The following is an 18,972-nucleotide window of genomic DNA, read 5'->3' on the forward strand; positions in this document are numbered from 1 at the left end:
GTGCGTGTGGGGGCAAAGAAAGGCAATGCAGGCCTGGGGGGGACATTCAGAGCGTGATATATTCAGCAGGGGGGGCACACGGGGCAGGACGTGTCCCGCAGGCAGACACGGCTTTAGCTCTTTACGGTTACACGGAAACTCTGCAACAGTTATATTATAGTTAGAAAAAATACACCGTACCCAACGAACATTGTCTCACGTACAATCAATTTAAACATTTAAATTGATTATAATTTTGCTAAAATATTAACACAAGTACTGTTTGTGCTGCTAAAGTTTCAGTGTTCCCTCTAAGGAAAATATTGCTACAGTTCTACCGTACCCTGTATTAAAATCCTTGGGGTTTTTCGTTTCTTTCCCAGCAAAACTCCACAAAACCACAAAGATCCCGGAATCCCTTGAGGCTCATGCTGCTCTGGGCTGGGTGTTCATGGTCAGGCACCTGTGAGGGGCTGGGGACAGCCAGGACCTGGCGCCAAGGCAAGCAACGCGCCACCGGCAGTGACCTGGGCATGACTGGCTGCTTAATTAGTGCATTTACCTGCTGCTCGTTAATTAGCGCTCTGATCTGCGGCAGGACGAGCTGTGGCGGTGGTGACCAGGCCCTGTGGCAGGGAGGGGACGGGACAGGGGGTGGCTATTGCTCCTCTCGAGGTCACAAGGCAGTGGTGGCTCTGCGGCAGGAGCAGGAGCCTCCAGGGATGGAGCTGCCAGCCCCGGGCTGGGAATTCAAGTTTCAGCCCTTGGTGACACAGCCTGGAGCAGCTGCCACACGGGCAGGGAGAGCTGGCAATGAAGGTTTGACACATTCCCTCCTTTCCTTTGCTCTTCGCAGCTGAACCCCCAGCCCGAGCCTCCCTCCTGGATGCTTTTCACTGACTCTGCCCACACCAAACACGGCTGTGAGCCCACACGGGATGGGCTCCAATGGCCTGTGCAGCCTTCCCAGCTCCCTGCCTGAGTCCCTCATTCCTGCAGGGTGACACACGTGTCCCCACCTGGGTTCTGCTGCAGCTGGCAGATGGTGGCTGCTCCCAGAATAAACACACAAGCCCAATATTGCTCCTAATGGCCTTGGATGTTGAATCTGAGCCCCTCACCTCGGTCCTCACCTCACCAGGGTGAGGATGTGTCAGCACTGCCAACCAAAGATTCCTTAGGAATTTACACATTTCCCAATCCCCCACGAGGAAACAGAACCACAAAGCGCCACATTCCCGCTGATCACAGGCTGTTCCCAGTTAGCCACCAGCTCCTGCTGGTTTCCATTTCAAACAGCAACTTTTTAAATCCTCAACCAGAACCTGCTGAAGCGTAGAAGCCCTCTGGATACTGACCCCAACCCCGGCCTGCTGTGCCCCCCCCGTGCCTCTAAACCAAGTTTGGAAACACCTGTTTGGATATTTGCTTTGTACAGCAAGTATATACAAAGGAAAACAACACAGACACCACTGATTTCCCCGTGAATTTGGCACTTTCCTGGAACCTGGGCTGGGAGCTCCACATTGGGAGCAGCCAGGGCCAGCTCTGCCCACTGCCCACCCAGCCTCGATGGATTCTGTGTTAGCTCTGGAAGAACGAGATAAGGATTCCTCAGCTGCTGTTGTCTAAGAGGAAAAGGCGCCCTGGGCTTTCCCAGCAGAGCTCGGAGGGGACATTTGGGACATTTCCTCCTCCTCCTCCTCCCCACGTGTAGGTGATGCGGTACCAACCTTCCTTCCTCCCGGCTTAGAGGGAACACTGCTTTTAGAAACCCTGGGACAGGTAAGACAAGAACCAATACCACTGTACAGAATTCACTGCACAACGAGCTAATAAAGGGACCCGGCACTGAGTGGCCACGGCGAGGGAACGGGGCTGGGGACAGCGGGGACGGGACCGCGGGGCGGCCCCGCCGCAGCCCCTCAGTACGCTGGCACTTGGTAACCTTTGGGGTTGGCCTCTAAGGTCTCGGTGAAGGGCGGGCTCTGGTAGGTCTCCGTGCTCTCCACGCCGCTGCCGCCCGGGTAGCCGGGGTAGGAGGCGCTGGGCTCGGTGCCGAACTGCTCGGTGGCGAACAGCGACATGTCCGTGCCCAGGCGGTACCGCTGCAGCGCCCGCAGCGCCAGCACCACCTGCGACAGCCAGGGACGGCGAGGGACAGAGAGGGACAGCGGGGTCACACGGGGCAGGGCGGGGACCCCCCTGCACCCCGGAACGCCCCGGGACCCCCCGGGACCCCTGGGACCCCCAGCATCCTGGGTCTCACCAGCATCACCCCAGGACCCCCTGTCCCCCAGGGTTCCCCAAACCCCCAGGACCTTGAATCCCACCAGGACCCCATGTCCTCCAAGGACTCCTCCCAACCCTCAGAACCTCGCATTCCCCAGGACCCCGTGTCCGCCCAGCATCCTGTGTCTCACCAGCATCACCCCAGGGCCCCATGTCCTCCCAGGACCCCCCAAACCCCCAAGACTTCAAATCCCACAGGACCCCATGTCCTCCCAGGATTCTCCAAACCTCGCATCCCACCAGGACCCCATATCCTCCAAGGACCCCCCAAACCCCCAGGACCTCGAATCCCACAGGACCCCATGTCCTCCCAGGACCCTACAGCCCTTCGGATCCCACATCCCCCATCACCCCACATCCCCATCACCCCACATCCCCATCACCCCACATCCCCCATTCCCTGCAGAGCACCGAGCCCATGCAGCACCCCACACGCTGCCACCCCACTCTGTTGTACCCGAGAGCCACTCCAGCCCCCGACCCCACGAGAACACTCCACAGGCCATTCCTGTGGGGCAGGGGGACCCCCAGAGCTCTGCCCCGGCTGGGGGGCCCTGGCCGTGCACATCTGGCACAGCTGGCCCAAATAAACACATCTGCTGATGGGAGGGGGAGCTGCCGAGAGCCAGCCCAGGAAAATAGGTCAGTTCTGCCGAGGCTCTTTCACCCCTTTCCAGGTTGCTGGAATTGAGGTTGGGAAATGTGGGCGGCAAAGCCGGGAGGGCGCCGCGCTCCTCTCCTTCCAGGAGGATTCATTAACAATTCAATTAGTTCGTAAATGACGTTCTGAGGAGGCTAAAAATGCCTGTAGAGGCCAGGAATGGCTTCCCAACCATCGGGAAGGGGCAGGGTGACAGCGGTGTCCCCACGGCCCTCCCGAGTGGGAGCAGATGCTGATGGGATGGGGAGCATCCCCCCCACTGCCCTGCCCCAGGGCAGAGATGGGGAAGAGCTGGGATTAGAAGAGATTTATTGGGATAATCATAAAGCAGGGAGCAGTTAAACTGGGGAGAAGTGGAGCGAGGCTTGTGCCGGAAATCCTGGCACTGGCTTTTGCCCCAGTTCTTTTGAGGCAACATGGAATTAGGGCTCATCCTGGGGCTCTGTGCCCAGGGGAAGCTGCAGGAGGGATGGAGGGAACCCAGAGCCATCCCTGCCTCTCCACACACAGCTCTGGTGAAATTCATCTGCCAGTTTCTTGCTCTGTAGTGACTTTTATGAGATCCTTTTATGTTTCTTCATAGCTGACCCTCATCTTTGTCAGGCTGCTGTTCAGCCCTTTTCCAAACTGTTTATGGATATTTTGATTCCTGAGGACTTTGGTACCTTTGTTTGTTGCAATTTTTCCTGGTAGATGCCAGACATGCTGGGATCTCCCTTTGTCTTTGAGAGGGATCCCAGGTGATGGAACAGGAATTATGGTGTTCACCATGCATTGAGGTGGCACTGTGATGTTCTCTCTTCTTTATTCTGTTTTCCTATGTTCTGCATTTCAGGTTGGTTTTTGACTGCTGGTGAGCACCTAAGCGATGTTTTCATGGGTCTAGCTATGATAAACCCCAAATATCTCTAAGCATTAGCAGCCAGCCAAGAGCTTGTTGTCATGTGCATAAAGCTAGGATTGCTCTGTCTGAGGCGCATGTGGGCTCCAGGTGAGCCCCAGGGTTTCTCACAGCCCTGGCTGGAGTCCCTCTGCCCCGCTGGGGCTGCAAATGGGATCAAGGGGGGTTTCTAAGCCCCTTCTCCAGGTGGACAGCAGAGGGGCCAGGCTGGTGTGGCCCAGCAGGAGCTGATGAGCCTGAGAGCTCCCCAAGTCCCCCAGGCATCCCACGGAGCTGCTCAGTGCAGAGATCTGCTCCGGGGACTCCCTGCCTCCAACGAGGCCCTGAAACCAGGGCAGCTCGTGGCTGGCCACACGTTTTCAATGAGAACAAAACCTCCCAGCCCCGGGAGAAAGGGAAGCCTGGAATTCCCCAGGCAGAGGAGACTGAGCCGAGCTCCCCGGGTGAGACACCACCAGTTCCACGGTGCAGGTTCCCCAGCACAGCCCCGCAGCACCCAGCAGGGTTCACTTCTGCAAAGCCAGCCTGCCCCAGCAGCTCAGGCGGGTTTCATTTCTGCTCCGGCCCCCCCAGCCCCTCACCCAGATGATGATGGAGAAGAAGGAGAAGGTGATGGCCGCCCGCGCCGCGTCGGCGCCCTGCGCGAAGCCCCGCGTCAGCGTCGTCCTCTGCCACTGGTTGGCCAGGAAGCAGAAGGCCACAAACCACAGGAAGGCCAGGAAACCTGCAGGGGAACACGGAATCTGAAATGCAGGGAGCTCCCAGAACTCTGGGGCTGTAAGGCAAAGCTTGGAATTAAACCCAGGGTTTGATCCGAGACCCTGGGAAACGCTCCCAAACTGAGGTGCCGGAAGGGAGAATGTGGATTTGTGGCTTAAAGCAGAGACATGTTAGGCTAAATAGAAGAAAATTTAGAGTTTTATAACGCAGGGACATGTTAAGCTAAGTAGAAGAAAGTTTAGAGTTTTATAGAGCAGAGACACGTTAAGCTACGCAGAAGAAAGTTTCAAGTTTTATAAAACACAGACACGTTAAGCTAAGTAGAAGAAAGAGTTTTATAAAGCAGAGACATGTTAAGCTAAGTAAAGGAAAGTTTACAGTTTTATAAAGCAGGGACACATTAAGCTAAGGAGAAGAAAGTTTAGAGTTTTATAAAGCAGAGACACGTTAAGCAAAGCAAAGGGAAGTTTTGAGTTTTAAAGCGTAGTACTGTAAGTTTGTGTGTCCTAACTTGATTGGCTAAGAAAGCTTACACTGTAGCACGAGACCATAAGTTGAAATATTGAAGGATTGGGTCAAAAGCACAAATATCCATTGTTGGCAGTGTTTTGTTTATATTATTTATAATAAATCCTTAAAAGGTCTTGTAACTAGAGGTCTTGTGACCCTCTGAGCCATGCAGTGAAGATGTGAGCTGAACTCACCCTTCCTGGCTATGGAGAAGATAAGAAAAAGAAATCAAATAATCTAAAGCAACTCAGAGGTGCTGTCTCAAATGCATTCAAAATTGCCACAGGAACAGCGCTGCTCAGTGCTGGCCCTGCCCAGCTCCTCCCCTTTGCTGCTGCACAATCCACCGAGGCTTCCAATAGGAACAGGAATTTTGGGAGCCATGGCCCAAAAGGAGCCTTTTGAACACAAAACCAGAGATGGAAGGACCCTGTGGGGACATCTCAGCATGTTCCCTGCCTGAAGCTCGGTTCAGCCTCGCCTCAGCCTGATCTCAGTGAGCCCCAGGGACAGCACATCCTCCCTGGACATGTTGGAGAGGGACTTTGCACAAGGGCATGGAATAACAGGACAAGGGGAAATGGCCTTAGGCTGAAGGAGGGTGGATTTATACTGAATATTTATACTGGGAGCAGCCTGGGACAGCGGAAGGTGTCCCTGCCCATGGCAGGGGTGGGATGAGATGGATTTTAATGCCCCTCCCAACCCAAACCATTCTGTAATTCCGTGATTCCATGACACGTGAGAGCTCTGCTCATCCCTGCAGAGAATCCCCCTGGGCCTGTGGAGCTGAGCAGAAACACTCTGGTGGTTATTTGATTACTCCTGCCTGGAAGCAAAGACAGGGCTGCAGCTGCCCTAATTCCATCCCCAGCCACCAGGCCTGCCCAGTGCCAAGCAGCTCAAGGAAAAGCCAGGAGCACTCAGGGCCAGCAGCAGGGGTGTGTTCCAGCTCTGGGAAGAGGAGCTGCAGCATCTGGACCCTCCCATGGTGCTGCTTTCAGGGTCCCCATCAGTGCTGATGTCCCAGACTCTGGGTGCCACTGCACACGTGGATGCTGGGGGTGCTGAGCTGCCCAGCAGCCCCCAAGGACCATCAGCACAGCAGGATGAGCAGCCAGGCTGCCAGTCCCTGAATGACTGCAGGGAGAGCAGACCCTTCCTTTATTCCCATTTATTCCCATTTCTCTTGCCAGTTTTCCCTAAATATGCCATAAAAAGCCTGGGAGCATCCGCACCGAGTGCTGGAGGCGCAGGGCTCAAGGCCTTTAATTCAGAATTTGCCCCTAACTGCAGTTTCAGACACATTCCTTGTCTCCTCCAGCACAGCTGGGCCTGGAAATTCCCAACCACCACTTCTGGCCACGGAAGGAATCCTCCCTTCACAGCAAGAGAAGGTTTGGTTTCCTTTTCCAAATGCCAGTCGCTTCACCAAATGCAGCCAGTCCTGTCACCAACCCCACCCAAATCCCTGCACAAGCATTTTCACTTCCCCCCAGCACAGTGACTGGTTGCCAGCACTAAAGGGCAGAGATTTGCTGGGATTTACTCCTCAAAGGTCACCCTTTAACTCAGGCATGTTTTCTGTCCCCTGCTGGTGCAAGGGGGCTTCCCCAGCAGCTCCTCCCTGGAATGGGAACCAGCTCCAAACCCCACAATTGGCCCTCAGCCCCTGCTCAGAATCACCCTGGGGGAACTCTGGGACTCAAAAACCCAGAGGTGAAACAAGAGCAGCTCCCAAAGGTTAATAATTCCCACTGTGGGAGCAGCAGGATGGCTCAGGGACAGGGCTGGGGACACGGGGGTGGCACGAGGGACATGGGGATGGCACTGGTTAGGCTCAGGGATAGGGCTGGGGACACGGGGTTGGTACAAGGGACACAGGGCTGGCACAGGGGACATGGGGATGGCACAGGGGATATGGGGATGGCACTGGTTATGCTCAGGGACAAGGCTGGGACATGGGGATGGCACTGGTTAGGCTCAGGGACAGGGATGGGGACACAGGTCTGGCACAAGGGACAGGGAGCTGGCACTGGTTGGGCTCAGGACAAGGCTGGGGACATAGGGCTGGCACAGGGCACACAGGGCTGGCACAGGGGACATGGGGCTGGCACAGGGGATATGGGGCTGGCACTGGTTAGGCTCAGGGACAGGGATGGGGACATGATGCTGGCACTGCTCAGGCTCAGGGACAAGGCTGGGGCACAGGGCTGGCACAAGGGACATGGGGCTGGCACAGGGGACATGGGGCTGGCACAGGGGACACGGGGATGGCACTGGTTATGCTCAGAGACAAGGCTGGGGCACAGGGCTGGCACAAGGGACTGGCACCGGCGCTGGCACTGGTTTGTGGAGGGGAAGCTGTTCCTGTGTGTGCCCCGGGAGCCAGCGCAGCTCACCCTCCCCGGCAGGACACCGCACTGCTGCCCTGCCCCCGGCGGCACCCCGGGCTGCCAGGGGTTAAATGACATCACGCAGAGCCCGGAGCCAGCACGGCTGCGCTGGGCACTGCGGCTGCCAGAGAAACCCCTGTGCAGCACCGGCCTCCCTTCCCCACGCCCCGGCACCTGCGGCAGGAACGCTGCCCTGCTGCCTTCCAGAAGGTTCTGTGCTGCAGGGAGGAGCAGCCCTGGGCACAGCACGGTTGCCCTCAGTGCCACGGGCAGGGCAGGTGGCACTGCCAGCGCAGGGATGGGGCCAGGCGTGGGCAGCGCCTCCAGAACCAGGTGCAGGGGATGCTTGGACACGAATTTCAAACCCTCTGAGAGGGCTGAGCTGGCGGGGTGCGTGAGGCTGGATGTGCCAGCCCCGGCTCCTCTGCCTCCAGCAGCCCGGGAAAGGAGAGCCGGGAGCACCGCGCGAGAGAATGATCAATTAAGGAGATAATGAGCATTTAGGGGTCTGCAAACAGAGCGCAAACACCCGGGAAGATGTGTTACCACCCTAATCACAGCTGGAATCCTGCAAACGCTGTCCATGGGAACAGCTGGAGGAACAGCTGGAAGAGAAGGCTGTAAATGCTGCTTTCAGTGTGGCCCTGAACCTGTGCCCCAGAGCCAGCACGCAGTTACTGCCCAGATGCATTTTAGGAATAAGTTCTTCCCTGTGGGGATGGAACAGGCACAGGGTGCCCAGAGCAGCTGTGGCTGCCCCTGGATCCCTGGAAGGGTTGAACTGGCTTTGGAGCATCCTGGTCTAGTGAAGGTGGAGCTTTGCTGTCCCTTCCAATGTCCCTTTAAAGGTGGAGCTTTGATGTCCCTTCCAAAAGAACCATTCCAGGATCTGAGGATTCCGGGGATTCCAAGGATTCCAGGATGGTTCTCTCATTTCTCCTCTCCGTGGATCCACCACGGGGACAAAGGGGAAGCAGGCAGGGTCTGAGAGCAGCGCCAGCCCCGTGGCTGGCAGGGGGCAGAGGCTGCCAGGGTGGCAGGAGGATCCCAGCCTGGCTCAGTGCCACACAGCAGCAGCCACAGGAGGGATGTGGTGTCCCCTTTCTGCTGGGATCCAGGGATTTCAGGCACCAAGCCCCACGGAAGGGGCTGTGAATTTTATTGAACAAGGGCTGGATGCTCCAGCACCTTGGAAATGACACCCCAGTGTCCCCGGCCACCACATCTGCCTTCCTCAGTGTCACCCATGGTGTGCCCAGGCAAGGCACAGGAGTGGGGAAGGGAAGGGAAGGGAAGGGAAGGGAAGGGAAGGGAAGGGAAGGGAAGGGAAGGGAAGGGAAGGGAAGGGAAGGGAAGGGAAGGGAAGGGAAGGGAAGGGAAGGGAAGGGAAGGGAAGGAAGGGGAAGGAAGGGAAGGGAAGGGAAGGGAAGGGAAGGGAAGGGAAGGGAAGGGAAGGGAAGGGAAGGGAAGGGAAGGGAAGGGAAGGGAAGGGAAGGGAAGACCCAAGCAGGGCAGAGCAGAGCAGAGCCAAGCAGAGCAGGGTACCTGAGAAGCCCAGGTCCAGCAGCACGGCCCGTTTGCGGTCCTTGACGCTGCTGATCTGCTGGAAGTGCAGGTCCAGCACGAAGAAGAAGATGCAGCCGAAGAAGGCGATGACGCCCACGGCGATGCCGTAGCTGCAGGCACTCTCATTCTCGTTGAAGATGCAGAGCAGCTCGGGGTGCTGGCTGTCCTTGTTCACGTAGCACTCGTTGACGATGGAGCCGAACACCACGATGGAGAAGATCTGCAGGAGCAGGCACAGAGCACAGCCGGCTGCTGCTGGCACTGAACTCTGCTCCCCAACAGCAGCACCAGCACTGACAACCCCGTCCCTGACTCCATGGCAACGTGGCATCTGTCAGACACATCCCGGCCCTGCTCTGGTTGGTGGCTCCAGGCTGCACCTGGGTGCTCCTCCTGTGGGAGCTGGAACCTCCTCCTGCCCTGCAGTGCCCGGCTGTGCTGAGCGGGGTAAGGACCTGCTTCTCCAGACACGCTGGGGAGGGAGAATATACCCACATCCCTGCAGGGACTCTGTGCTGTGCTGCTCTCTGCTGCCAGGCTGGGCCCCACAAAGCCCCTGGTGTCCCCAGGGACAGGGGACAGCTGAGCAGCTGAGCCAGGGAAGGGCGGGATGGCTGCTGGAGGGGACAGGGGACACGTGTGGGAAGGTGGCACAGGCTGCCCTGGGAGCAGCAGGGCGATTTTTTAGCAGGGGCTGAAAGGTGCAGCTCCTGAATGCATTACCAGTGACCTGGTTGGGCCAGGAGGGACAGAAGGGAGGGGCTGCTGGGGCTGCCCAGGTGGCCACGCTGGCACCACAGGTGTCACACCCCCGTCACACCTGTCACACCCATATCACACCTGTCACACCCCTGTCACACCCATATCACACCTGTCAGACCCCTGTCACACCCATGTCACACCCCCACGGCACACCCATGTCACACCCATGTCACACCCCTGTCACACCCCACGTCACACCCTATGTCACATCCCTGTCACACCCCTGTCACACCCCTGTCACACCCCTGCCACACCCATGTCACACCCCTGTCACACCCCTGTCACACCCCTGTCACACCCTATGTCACACCCATGTCACACCCATGTCAGACCCCTGTCACACCCTATGTCACACCCCTGTCACACCCAGGTCACACCCCTGTCACACCCCTGCCACACCCCTGCCACACCCATATCACACCCCTGTCACACCCCTGTCACACCCATGTCACACCCCTGTCACACCCCTGCAGGCAGGGAAGGAGCCATGGCAGTGGCTGCCTCAGGTGACACCATCCCCTGCTGCAGCCCCAGGAATTCCCTTAGCCCCAAAGGCCGGAGCGGAGGCTGCAGGAGCAGCACAACCTGCCCTGGATCCCGCCCTGGATCCTGCCCTGGATCCCCGGGCAGGGGCTGTGAGCAGGGCAGGGCAGGGCAGGGCAGGGCAGGGCAGGCACATCTCCCTCACACCGGGAGCCTCTGATCTCAGCCCTGCCAGCACCAGCAGCGCTGCTGCCTCCCTGCTGCTCCCAGGCATGCAGGGCAGAGACAAGAGGCTGTCCCTGCAGGGACAGCACGACCAGCACCAGTGTCACACAGGTGACGCTGTGTGAAGCCCAGCTGGGGGCTCTCCCAGTCACCTGTGTCACCTCCTGCAGCTCCCAGGGAAGCTGTGTCACCGAGCAGGGGAAATGGAGCAGAGCCCACAGTGGGCAAACCTCCCCCAAGGTCCAACCACCCTCTAACAGAACACAGGGACCGATCCTCTCCTCTTCCTCCTCTGGGAGTTCAGTCACGGCCTGGGGCCCTGGAACACACCCATCCCCAGCTCAGGTCAGCCCTGAGCTCCAGCCACGAGCTCAGGGGCCACCCACGTCACCCTGTGGCATCTCAGGGGCACCCATGTCACCTTGTGGCACCTCAGGGGGCACCCACGTCACCCTGTGGCACCTCAGGGGGGGCCACCCATGTCACCCTGTGGCACCTGCACCCTGTTCCTCACTGTGCTGTGCTTGGGGAGCACTGGGGATGGCACAGCAGCAGCAGCATCATCATCACCATCCCCATATCATCATCACCATCATATCATCATGATCATCCCCATCAGTATCATCATCATCATCATCCTCATCATCATCACCATCATCATCACCATCATCATCCCCATCATCATCACCACCCCCATCATCATCACCATCATCATCACCACCCCCATCACCATCTTCATCACCATCTTCATCATCATCACCATCATTATCATCACCATCACCATCCTTACCATCATCATCATCATCATCCCCATCACCATCCTCATCCTCCCCATCACCACCATGCCCATCCCCATCATCCCCACCATCCTCATCCTCCCCATCCTCACCATCATCCCCACCCTCCTCATCCTCACCCAGGAGGGGCTGTGTGTAAGGCACAAACAACAACAAACAGCCCTAATCGTTTTCCCAGGGCTTTGGCAGCAGCTGTAGCATCAGCAGTTGTAAAAATCTGCTCATAAATAATGCAGAATTGTTATTTACCATCAGAAATAGCAGCAGCATTTGTGAAGCAGGCCCTGGGAAGAAGTAATGTGATTCTGGAAAACATGAATAATTGAGGACCTCTGATTCCATACCATTACTGCTCTGGCAGGGCAGCAAACTTGAACTCAGCTGCTCTGAGCAGTTCCACTCAGTCCCCCCAGGATCATCAGCCCGCTCCAAGCTTGTGGGGCCCTGCTGGAGCCCAGAGCTCTGCTGGGGAGGGGGAGCTCCCATAAACACAATTCAGGGTGGCCCAGCACAGGTGTGTGGTGCCTGCACCAGCTTTGCACACCTGGGGCTCTCAATGTCAATTTTTTTTTTTTATTTTATTTTAAAAGGATGTTTTATCACTTAACTTCCAGTTCCAAAGGATTTTGGAAAGCAGAGCATCCTCCCTGCTGCCAGACAAGCCAAGTGGCTCAAACCACGAGGCACAAGAACATTTTAATGTACAAAACACAGGACAGGCAGCTTTTCCTTGGGAGGCCAAAGCAGCCACAATTTCCAAGTGCACACATTTGATAGAGGAGCTCAAAACATCAGCACTGCCTGGAACATTCCTGTCAAAACGTGCCTTGCCATGGGTTACCTCTCCCTCACCCCAGGAATGTAATGTTATGGTTTTTCTTAAAAAACCCACTGGTGCTGGTGAAACGTTTTAATGAGAATAAATTCGGTGTTGTCTTTCTAAGTATAGATGAAAAAGTGCTTTTATTTTAGGAAAACGTGGGTGGATGAAATAAATGTGGGCAGGGAAATAAACCCCCTGTGTTTTTTCTGAAGTTCCCACAGAACAAGTGCATTTTCCCCATCACCTCCACAACCCACAGTGGCTCAAAGCCCCAGCCAGCCCATCAGAGACTCGAAAGGGAAAACACAAGGTCAGATTTTCCACTGTGAGCGAGGTTTGGTGGGCCTGAGCAGCATCTCAGAGGATTTGCCTTCACAGGACACTCCATTTTCCAGCTGAACAACCCAACACCACCACCAACAAATTCTGCTTTTCCTGGCTGAAGCAGTGCAAGGCACAGCCTAAAACTGGATTCCCCCCAGGCAGCCTGGTGGGAAATTGCATTTTCCATCCTTGCATCCCGCCAGAGCTGCCATGGGATGTGCTGGCAGCTCAGGGCTCCTGGTTTGGGGGCTCCTCAGCGCTGGGATTAACCCCAGCAGCTGCAGCAGCTGCAGCAGAGCACGAGCGCTGCCCTGCCCGGGGCTGCAGGGCAATGGGAAGGAGGAAAGCTCTGCTCTCCCATCCCCTCCATCCAGAGCTGCCCCTCAGCACTCAGAGGAGCCTCAGCCCCACCCTGGAGCGAGCAGAGCAGCCCCCAGACCCACGGGGACATGGAGGGGCTGCTGGTGCACGGGGAGCTGGGGCTCCACCACACCAGGAGCATCTGGGAGCTCTGCTGTTGATGGAGCCAGCAGCACAGCTCACCCAGGCTGAAGTGTGAGTGCAAGCAAGGAGAGACACCTCTGCAGGCCAGGCAGCGTTTCTGTGACACAGGACAGTGGGACAGGGCAGGGGACAGAGGGACAGGGCAGGGGGACAGGAGAATGGGACAGGACAAGGGGACAGGGCAGCAGGACAGGGCAGCGGGACAGGGCAGTGGGACAGGACAAGGGGACAGATATTGGGACAGGGAAGTGGGACAGGAAAATGGGAGAGGACAATAGGTGAGGACAGTGGGACAGGGCAGTGGGACAGTGGGACAGGACAATGAGTCAGGACAGTGGGACAGGGCAGGGGGACAGGGCAGGGGGACAGGGCAATGGGACAGGACAATGGGAGAGGACAATGGGACACTGTCTCTGCTCAGGGGGTGGGCAGGCCCTGGCACAGGTGCCCAGAGCAGCCCCTGGATCCCTGGCAGTGCCCCAGGCCAGGCTGGACAGGGCTGGGAGCACCTGGGACAGTGGGAGGTGTCCCTGCCATGGCAGGGGTGGCACTGGGTGGGATTTAAGGCTCCTTCCAGCCCAAACCATTCCAGGATTCTGCTGGACCCCTCAGGCCCTCGCAGGAGCCCACATGGAGACACCTCTCGGGTGTGGATGGAGCTGGAGCTGTGCCTGCCCTCCCTCCAGCCCATTTTTGCCATCTGGAGGGTGCTGCTGCCCAGCCTGCCTGCCTTTCTCCTGGGGTTGTGCTCTGCAGATCCCCCTTCCCTCCTGAAGCTCCAGCAGCCTGCACCCCAGCACACACACACCGTTTTCTCCCTGCTGCTCTCAGCTTTCTGCAGCCCATCCCCTAAAATGTGCTCCAGCAGCCTGAGCAGAGGCAGGCGAGGAAAGCAAGAAGCAAACAGCACGGGAGAGCAGGAGCTGGGAGCTTCGGTGTGAGCTGTCAGCCATCTTAAGGTGAGCATTTCCCACTGCTGAGGAGCTGCTCTTGCACTGGGGACCTACAAAAAACACCAGCAGAAGGTGTGGGGCTGCAGGAGACTGCAGAGCCCAGCTCTGGTTGCACACACATCCACGTCAGCGTGGAGGAGATGGAGTGCACGAGGAGGAACAGCCCAGAGCTCATCTCCTCTGCCCTGCCTCCTGCCCACGGGTGCAGAGAGCCAGGCCAAGCTCTGGAGATCCCTCATTGCCCCCCAAACCCCTCCTGAGATCCCTCACTGCCCCCCAAACCCCTCCTGAGATCCCTCACTGCCCCCAAACCCCTCCTGAGATCCCTCACTGCCCCCCAAATCCCCCTGAGATCCCTCACTGCCCCCCAAACCCCTGGAGATCCCTCACTGCCCCCCAAACCCCTCCTGAGATCCCTCATTGCCCCCAAACCCCTCCTGAGATCCCTCACTGCCCCCCAAACCCCTGGAGATCCCTCACTGCCCCCCAAACCCCTCCTGAGATCCCTCACTGCCCCCCAAACCCCTCCTGAGATCCCTCACTGCCCCCCAAACCCCTCCTGAGATCCCTCACTGCCCCCCAAACCCCTCCTGCTCAGCTCCCTGCCCTCCCCAGAGGGAAGGAGGCACCACGAAATGGGAAAGGAAAACAATTCAGGTCAAATTAGCAGAGGCTCAATCCTGCCTAGCAGCGAGTGTTTCCCTAATTCCCTGTAAGCCCTGGGCTGTGCACGGGCCTGGCACAGATGCCCTGGCACAGGGGGCACTCAGCCCCTGGTCCCCCTGCAGTTTATTCACACAGGGGGGTTTCCAGCACTGATCTGCACCATTTTTGGGGCTGTAAGACCAAAGCTCAGCTTTAGGCACTGCAGATCTCCCACGGGACCACGGAGATGCCACCGAGGGAAGGCCTGCGTGGCTCTGGCACAGCTGATGCTGCCTGTGATAGGTTTAGGGCCACGTTCACCAGGCTAATCAGCTTGGGAGGATGTCTGTTGATGACCACATGACTGATTTTTCCTGAATTACTTTTTCTGATGTGGTAAGAGATGCTGGCTGAGACACAGCGCTCATTCAAGGCTCCCAATCTCGTCCTGCAATCTGAGCACACGGCACAGCAGCAGTGCTTGAAACCAGAGATGACAGGAGCATGACAATTCAGAGCCATTCTAAGCTCAGATGCAGCAAAGCTCCCCTATAATTCCATTACCAAAATGTTAAGTTTAAGTCCTGCCTTTAATCCACAGCCTGCAGAAAGAGAAAATTAAGGCAGAAATCTGATGACCCTTGTGAAAAGTGGTCAGGACTGAAGTCTGAGGCTGCTCAGATCATGCTAATGGCTCTGAGCATTGCTGGGGGGCCCTGGAGTGCCAGGGCAGCCTTGGAGCTCTTCCCTGAGAGCCCTGAGTGCTCAGGAGTCAGTGGAACCCCTGAGGAGCCATCCAGAGCTCATTCCCTGCACCTCTGCTGAGCCACGGGGAGGCAGAGAGGGGATGGGATGGGATGGGATGGGATGGGATGGGATGGGATGGGATGGGATGGGGTGGGATGGGGTGGGATGGGTGGATGGATGGATGGGATGGGATGGTAGTGGGAGGGAGGGGATGAGGGGGGGGGGGATGGGATGGGAGGGATGGGATGGGTGGGATGGATGGGATGGGATGGGATGGGATGGGATGGGGTGGGATGGGGTGGGATGGGATGGGATGGGATGGGATGGGATGGGATGGGATGGGATGGGATGGGATGGGATGGGATGGGATGGGGTGGGATGGGATGGGATGGGATGGGATGGGATGGGATAATGGGATGGGATAATGGGATGGGATAATGGGATGGGATGGGATGGGATGGGATGGGATGGGATGGATGGGATGGGTGAGTCAGGGGGTGAGGGTGCACTGATGGGACCCAGCACTGAGCTTCTCCTGCTGCCCTGCATGGAATCACAGGAATTGCTGCAAAAGTTTATTGCTGAAAATATTTTGCAAAACTGCTTTTAAAAGCCAAACCAAAGCCTGTGTTAAACGAACAATTGCCCTGGGGAGCTGAGTGGCCACTTGAAGGCCTGGCTGGCACGGGCAGTGACAGAGAAAGGAGCTCATGGTTCTGCAGGCAGCCCTCGTGAATATCGACTCTGTTTGGCTGTGCAAAAAATGTCTCAAAAGGAAACCACAAGCGCGATCACATCTTCATCTGACAAACTGCATCAGACAGAGAGGGAAGAGATGAATGAGGAACTGTTAAATGGTTCTTTCCAGCTTTTGTTTTTGCAGCTCAAGGCAGGAGTGGTGTTTTTCCCCCCCAGATACTCAGAATTACTCTCACAGGGGGAGGCAGAACCAGGAATCCCCTTTGGGCACCGCTGACATTTGGGGATTTCTGTGTTGGTCACCATTCACCTGCCAGCCCCTCACATGTCTGCCAGCACAAGGTCCCCCAGGCAGCCACTGGAGTCCCAGAAAAGGGAACTGGACCTTCCTGTGGTGGTGGGAAGCCCCAGCAGTGGCCATCACCCAAACCAGCCCGAACCACCTACCTCAGGCACCTGGGGCTGGCCCCAAGCCCTGTGGGATTTCTCCATCAGCCCCATCCAACCCAGCCCATGCTGGCAGCCCTTCCTTTCCCCAGGAGAAGCTGAGCCCACACCCAGAGCAGGGCTCCTGCCCCGCTGTGGGATCCAGCTGCTCAGGGTAACCAGGCACCAAGCTGTGCTGCCGAGGCACAGGAAGGACAACCACGTGAGAAATCCCACCCCAAAGCTGCCCTCAGCCCAGGGCTGCCCCACAGGCGGCTCATCCCCCCTGCGAGGGCAGGCAGGGAGCCCTGGCAAGGTCTGGCAATCAGGGATGGCAGCAGGGCATCGGCTCCAGCTCCTGCCCTGCCACCAGCACGGTGTCACCACGTGCCACAGCACTGCCACCCACCCAGGACAGCAGCCAGGGATGCAGCAGGGACCCAGCAAAGCCTCGGGCTGCCTCCCGAGCTGACACATTTATTTCACGAGGGGCTGAACTCACCAGATTGATTTAACTGTGCCCAAACCCTACAGCACTGCCAGCAAGGAGGATCCAGGAGGATCCAGACCAAGTTTTCTTCTAGGAAACAACTGCTGCCCTGCCCCTCAACCCTGCCCAAAATGCCTCAAGTTCCACACCACGTCCATGAGTCTGGATGCCCCAGATCCATCCCTGGCCTCATTTTTCCCCATCAATGGAGCTGTGGGCCTTCTCCAAGGCCTGGGAAGGACAGCAGCTCCCATCAGGCACACACTGCAGCGTGTGGTTTGACTCTGAGCATGTGATTGCAGTTGGAATTGCTCATGTGCTGTGCTGGGGCCTCTCCCAGGGCAGCCCAGGCCGGAGAGCCCCTGGTGCCTGCTGGAAGGAGGGCAGCTGGGGATGGCTGCACCTCCCCAGCACAGCTTTGTGAGCTCCCTGCCTCGCTGAGCGCTGCCACAGAGACACAGGGCCAGCACAGGTGTGACATGGGCGAGGACGAGCCCCAGGCTCATCCACAGCCTCCAGCCAAGCGCTGGAGCCAGGCGAGAGCCGGGCAGATGGCAGATCCTTCCCACAGCGGGGTTTTTGGGAAGGACCCGGCATTCCTGACCTGCCAAGGCCCCACACACCTGCAGATCCCAGGAAAAAGCCAGCCTGGGGGAGGCAAATCAGGGACTGTCCTTAGCCTTGGCCCTAGGGGTACCCTGGGCACGGAGCACCAGCGCCTTCCCTGAGCCCTGCACTGCCCATTCCACCTCCTGCTCCACACTGGGAATTCACGGATGGGAAACGTCCAACAAACACGACATCCTCTCGGCAGCACCGGGGAGCTGGGCAGGGCCGGCTCCCGGATTTCTGTCACACACACGCATGCACGGAGCGTGGAAGGCAGGAAAATGTCCTCTGCCTGCGGCTCCGAGCCCCGTCCTCCGGCACCGCACGGGAGAGCGGCGGCGGCGCATCCCGGCCCCGTCCCCGAGAAAACTCCCTGCCGGCTCCCCCGGGAACCGGCACTGCCCGCGGGGCTGGGCAGCGCCCGCCGCACCGGCACCGGCACCGGCAGCGGCACCGGCACCGGCACCGGCAGCGGCACCGGCACCGGCAGCGCCCGCGACGCCGACACCGGCACCGCACCGGCAGCGGCAGCGGCACCGGCACCGGCACCGGCAGCGGCACCGGCAGCGGCAGCGCACCGAGCACCGGCAGCGCCCGCGACGCCGACACCGGCACCGCACCGGCAGCGGCACCGGCAGCGGCAGCGGCACCGGCACCGGCACCGGCAGCACCCGCGACGCCGACACCGGCACCGCACCGGCAGCGGCAGCGGCAGCGCACCGGCACCGGGAACGATGCACCGGCTGCGGGCACGATGCACCTGAGCTGCCCATCGCTCGGGCACTGCTCATCCCCGGGCACTGCCCATCACCCGGGCTCTGCCCGCCGCACCGGGCGCTGTCCCCGCACCGCCGCTGCCCATCCCCGCGCCGCCGCGGCCGTTCCGCCTTACCCAGGTGGTGACCCGGAGCAGGGTCTGCGGCTGCTTGAGGAAATCCACGGGGTCGATGGCCGCCCCCGCCCGGCCCGCTCCGAAGGACGCTCCTTCCATCTTCCCCCGCTCCGCGCCCAGCCGAGCCCCCGCCGCGCGCGGCCCGCGCCGGCCGCGCGCCCGCCCCCCGCGCCCCTCCCTCGTGGGCTCGTCCGCAGCGCCGCGTGCGGGCCGCGGGAGGAACCACCCGTGGGGTGAGGGGGGGAGAAACGGGGTGGTGGGCACGGGCAGGTGCGCGCGGCCGGCGCGGGGCGCGCTCCCGGTGCTGAGAGCCCGAGCTGAGCCCCCGACACCGGGATGGGGCTGTGGGCACTGTGACAGCGGGACAGGCACTGTCACCCAGCTGTGGGCGCTGTGACAGGCACTGTCACCAGGATAGGGCTCAGGGTACTGTGACAGTGGGACAGGCACTGTCACCCAGCTGTGGGCACTGTGACAGTGGGACAGGCACTGTCACCCAGCTGTGGGCGCTGTGACAGGCACTGTCACCAGGATAGGGCTCAGGGTATTCAGTGGACAGGCACTGTCA

At 58.8% G+C, this 18,972-nt stretch overlaps 1 protein-coding gene across 1 annotated transcript; it reads right to left on the reverse strand.

The window, feature by feature from the left end:
* Positions 1-40: 40 nt before the first annotated feature.
* SYNGR3 (synaptogyrin 3) lies at positions 41-18,542 on the reverse strand. The gene is made up of 4 exons (XM_030958122.1): positions 18,405-18,542; positions 9,005-9,245; positions 4,415-4,557; positions 41-2,114 (listed from the first exon to the last, which is right to left on the reverse strand). Exons 1-4 carry the CDS (start codon positions 18,501-18,503, stop codon positions 1,905-1,907), a joined length of 693 nt encoding a protein of 230 aa, XP_030813982.1. The 5' UTR covers positions 18,504-18,542; the 3' UTR covers positions 41-1,904.
* Between the last annotated feature and the right edge of the window lie 430 nt (positions 18,543-18,972).

Source organism: Camarhynchus parvulus, chromosome 14 (genome assembly GCF_901933205.1).
Source record: "Camarhynchus parvulus chromosome 14, STF_HiC, whole genome shotgun sequence".
In the NCBI taxonomy this organism is placed as follows: domain Eukaryota; kingdom Metazoa; phylum Chordata; class Aves; order Passeriformes; family Thraupidae; genus Camarhynchus; species Camarhynchus parvulus.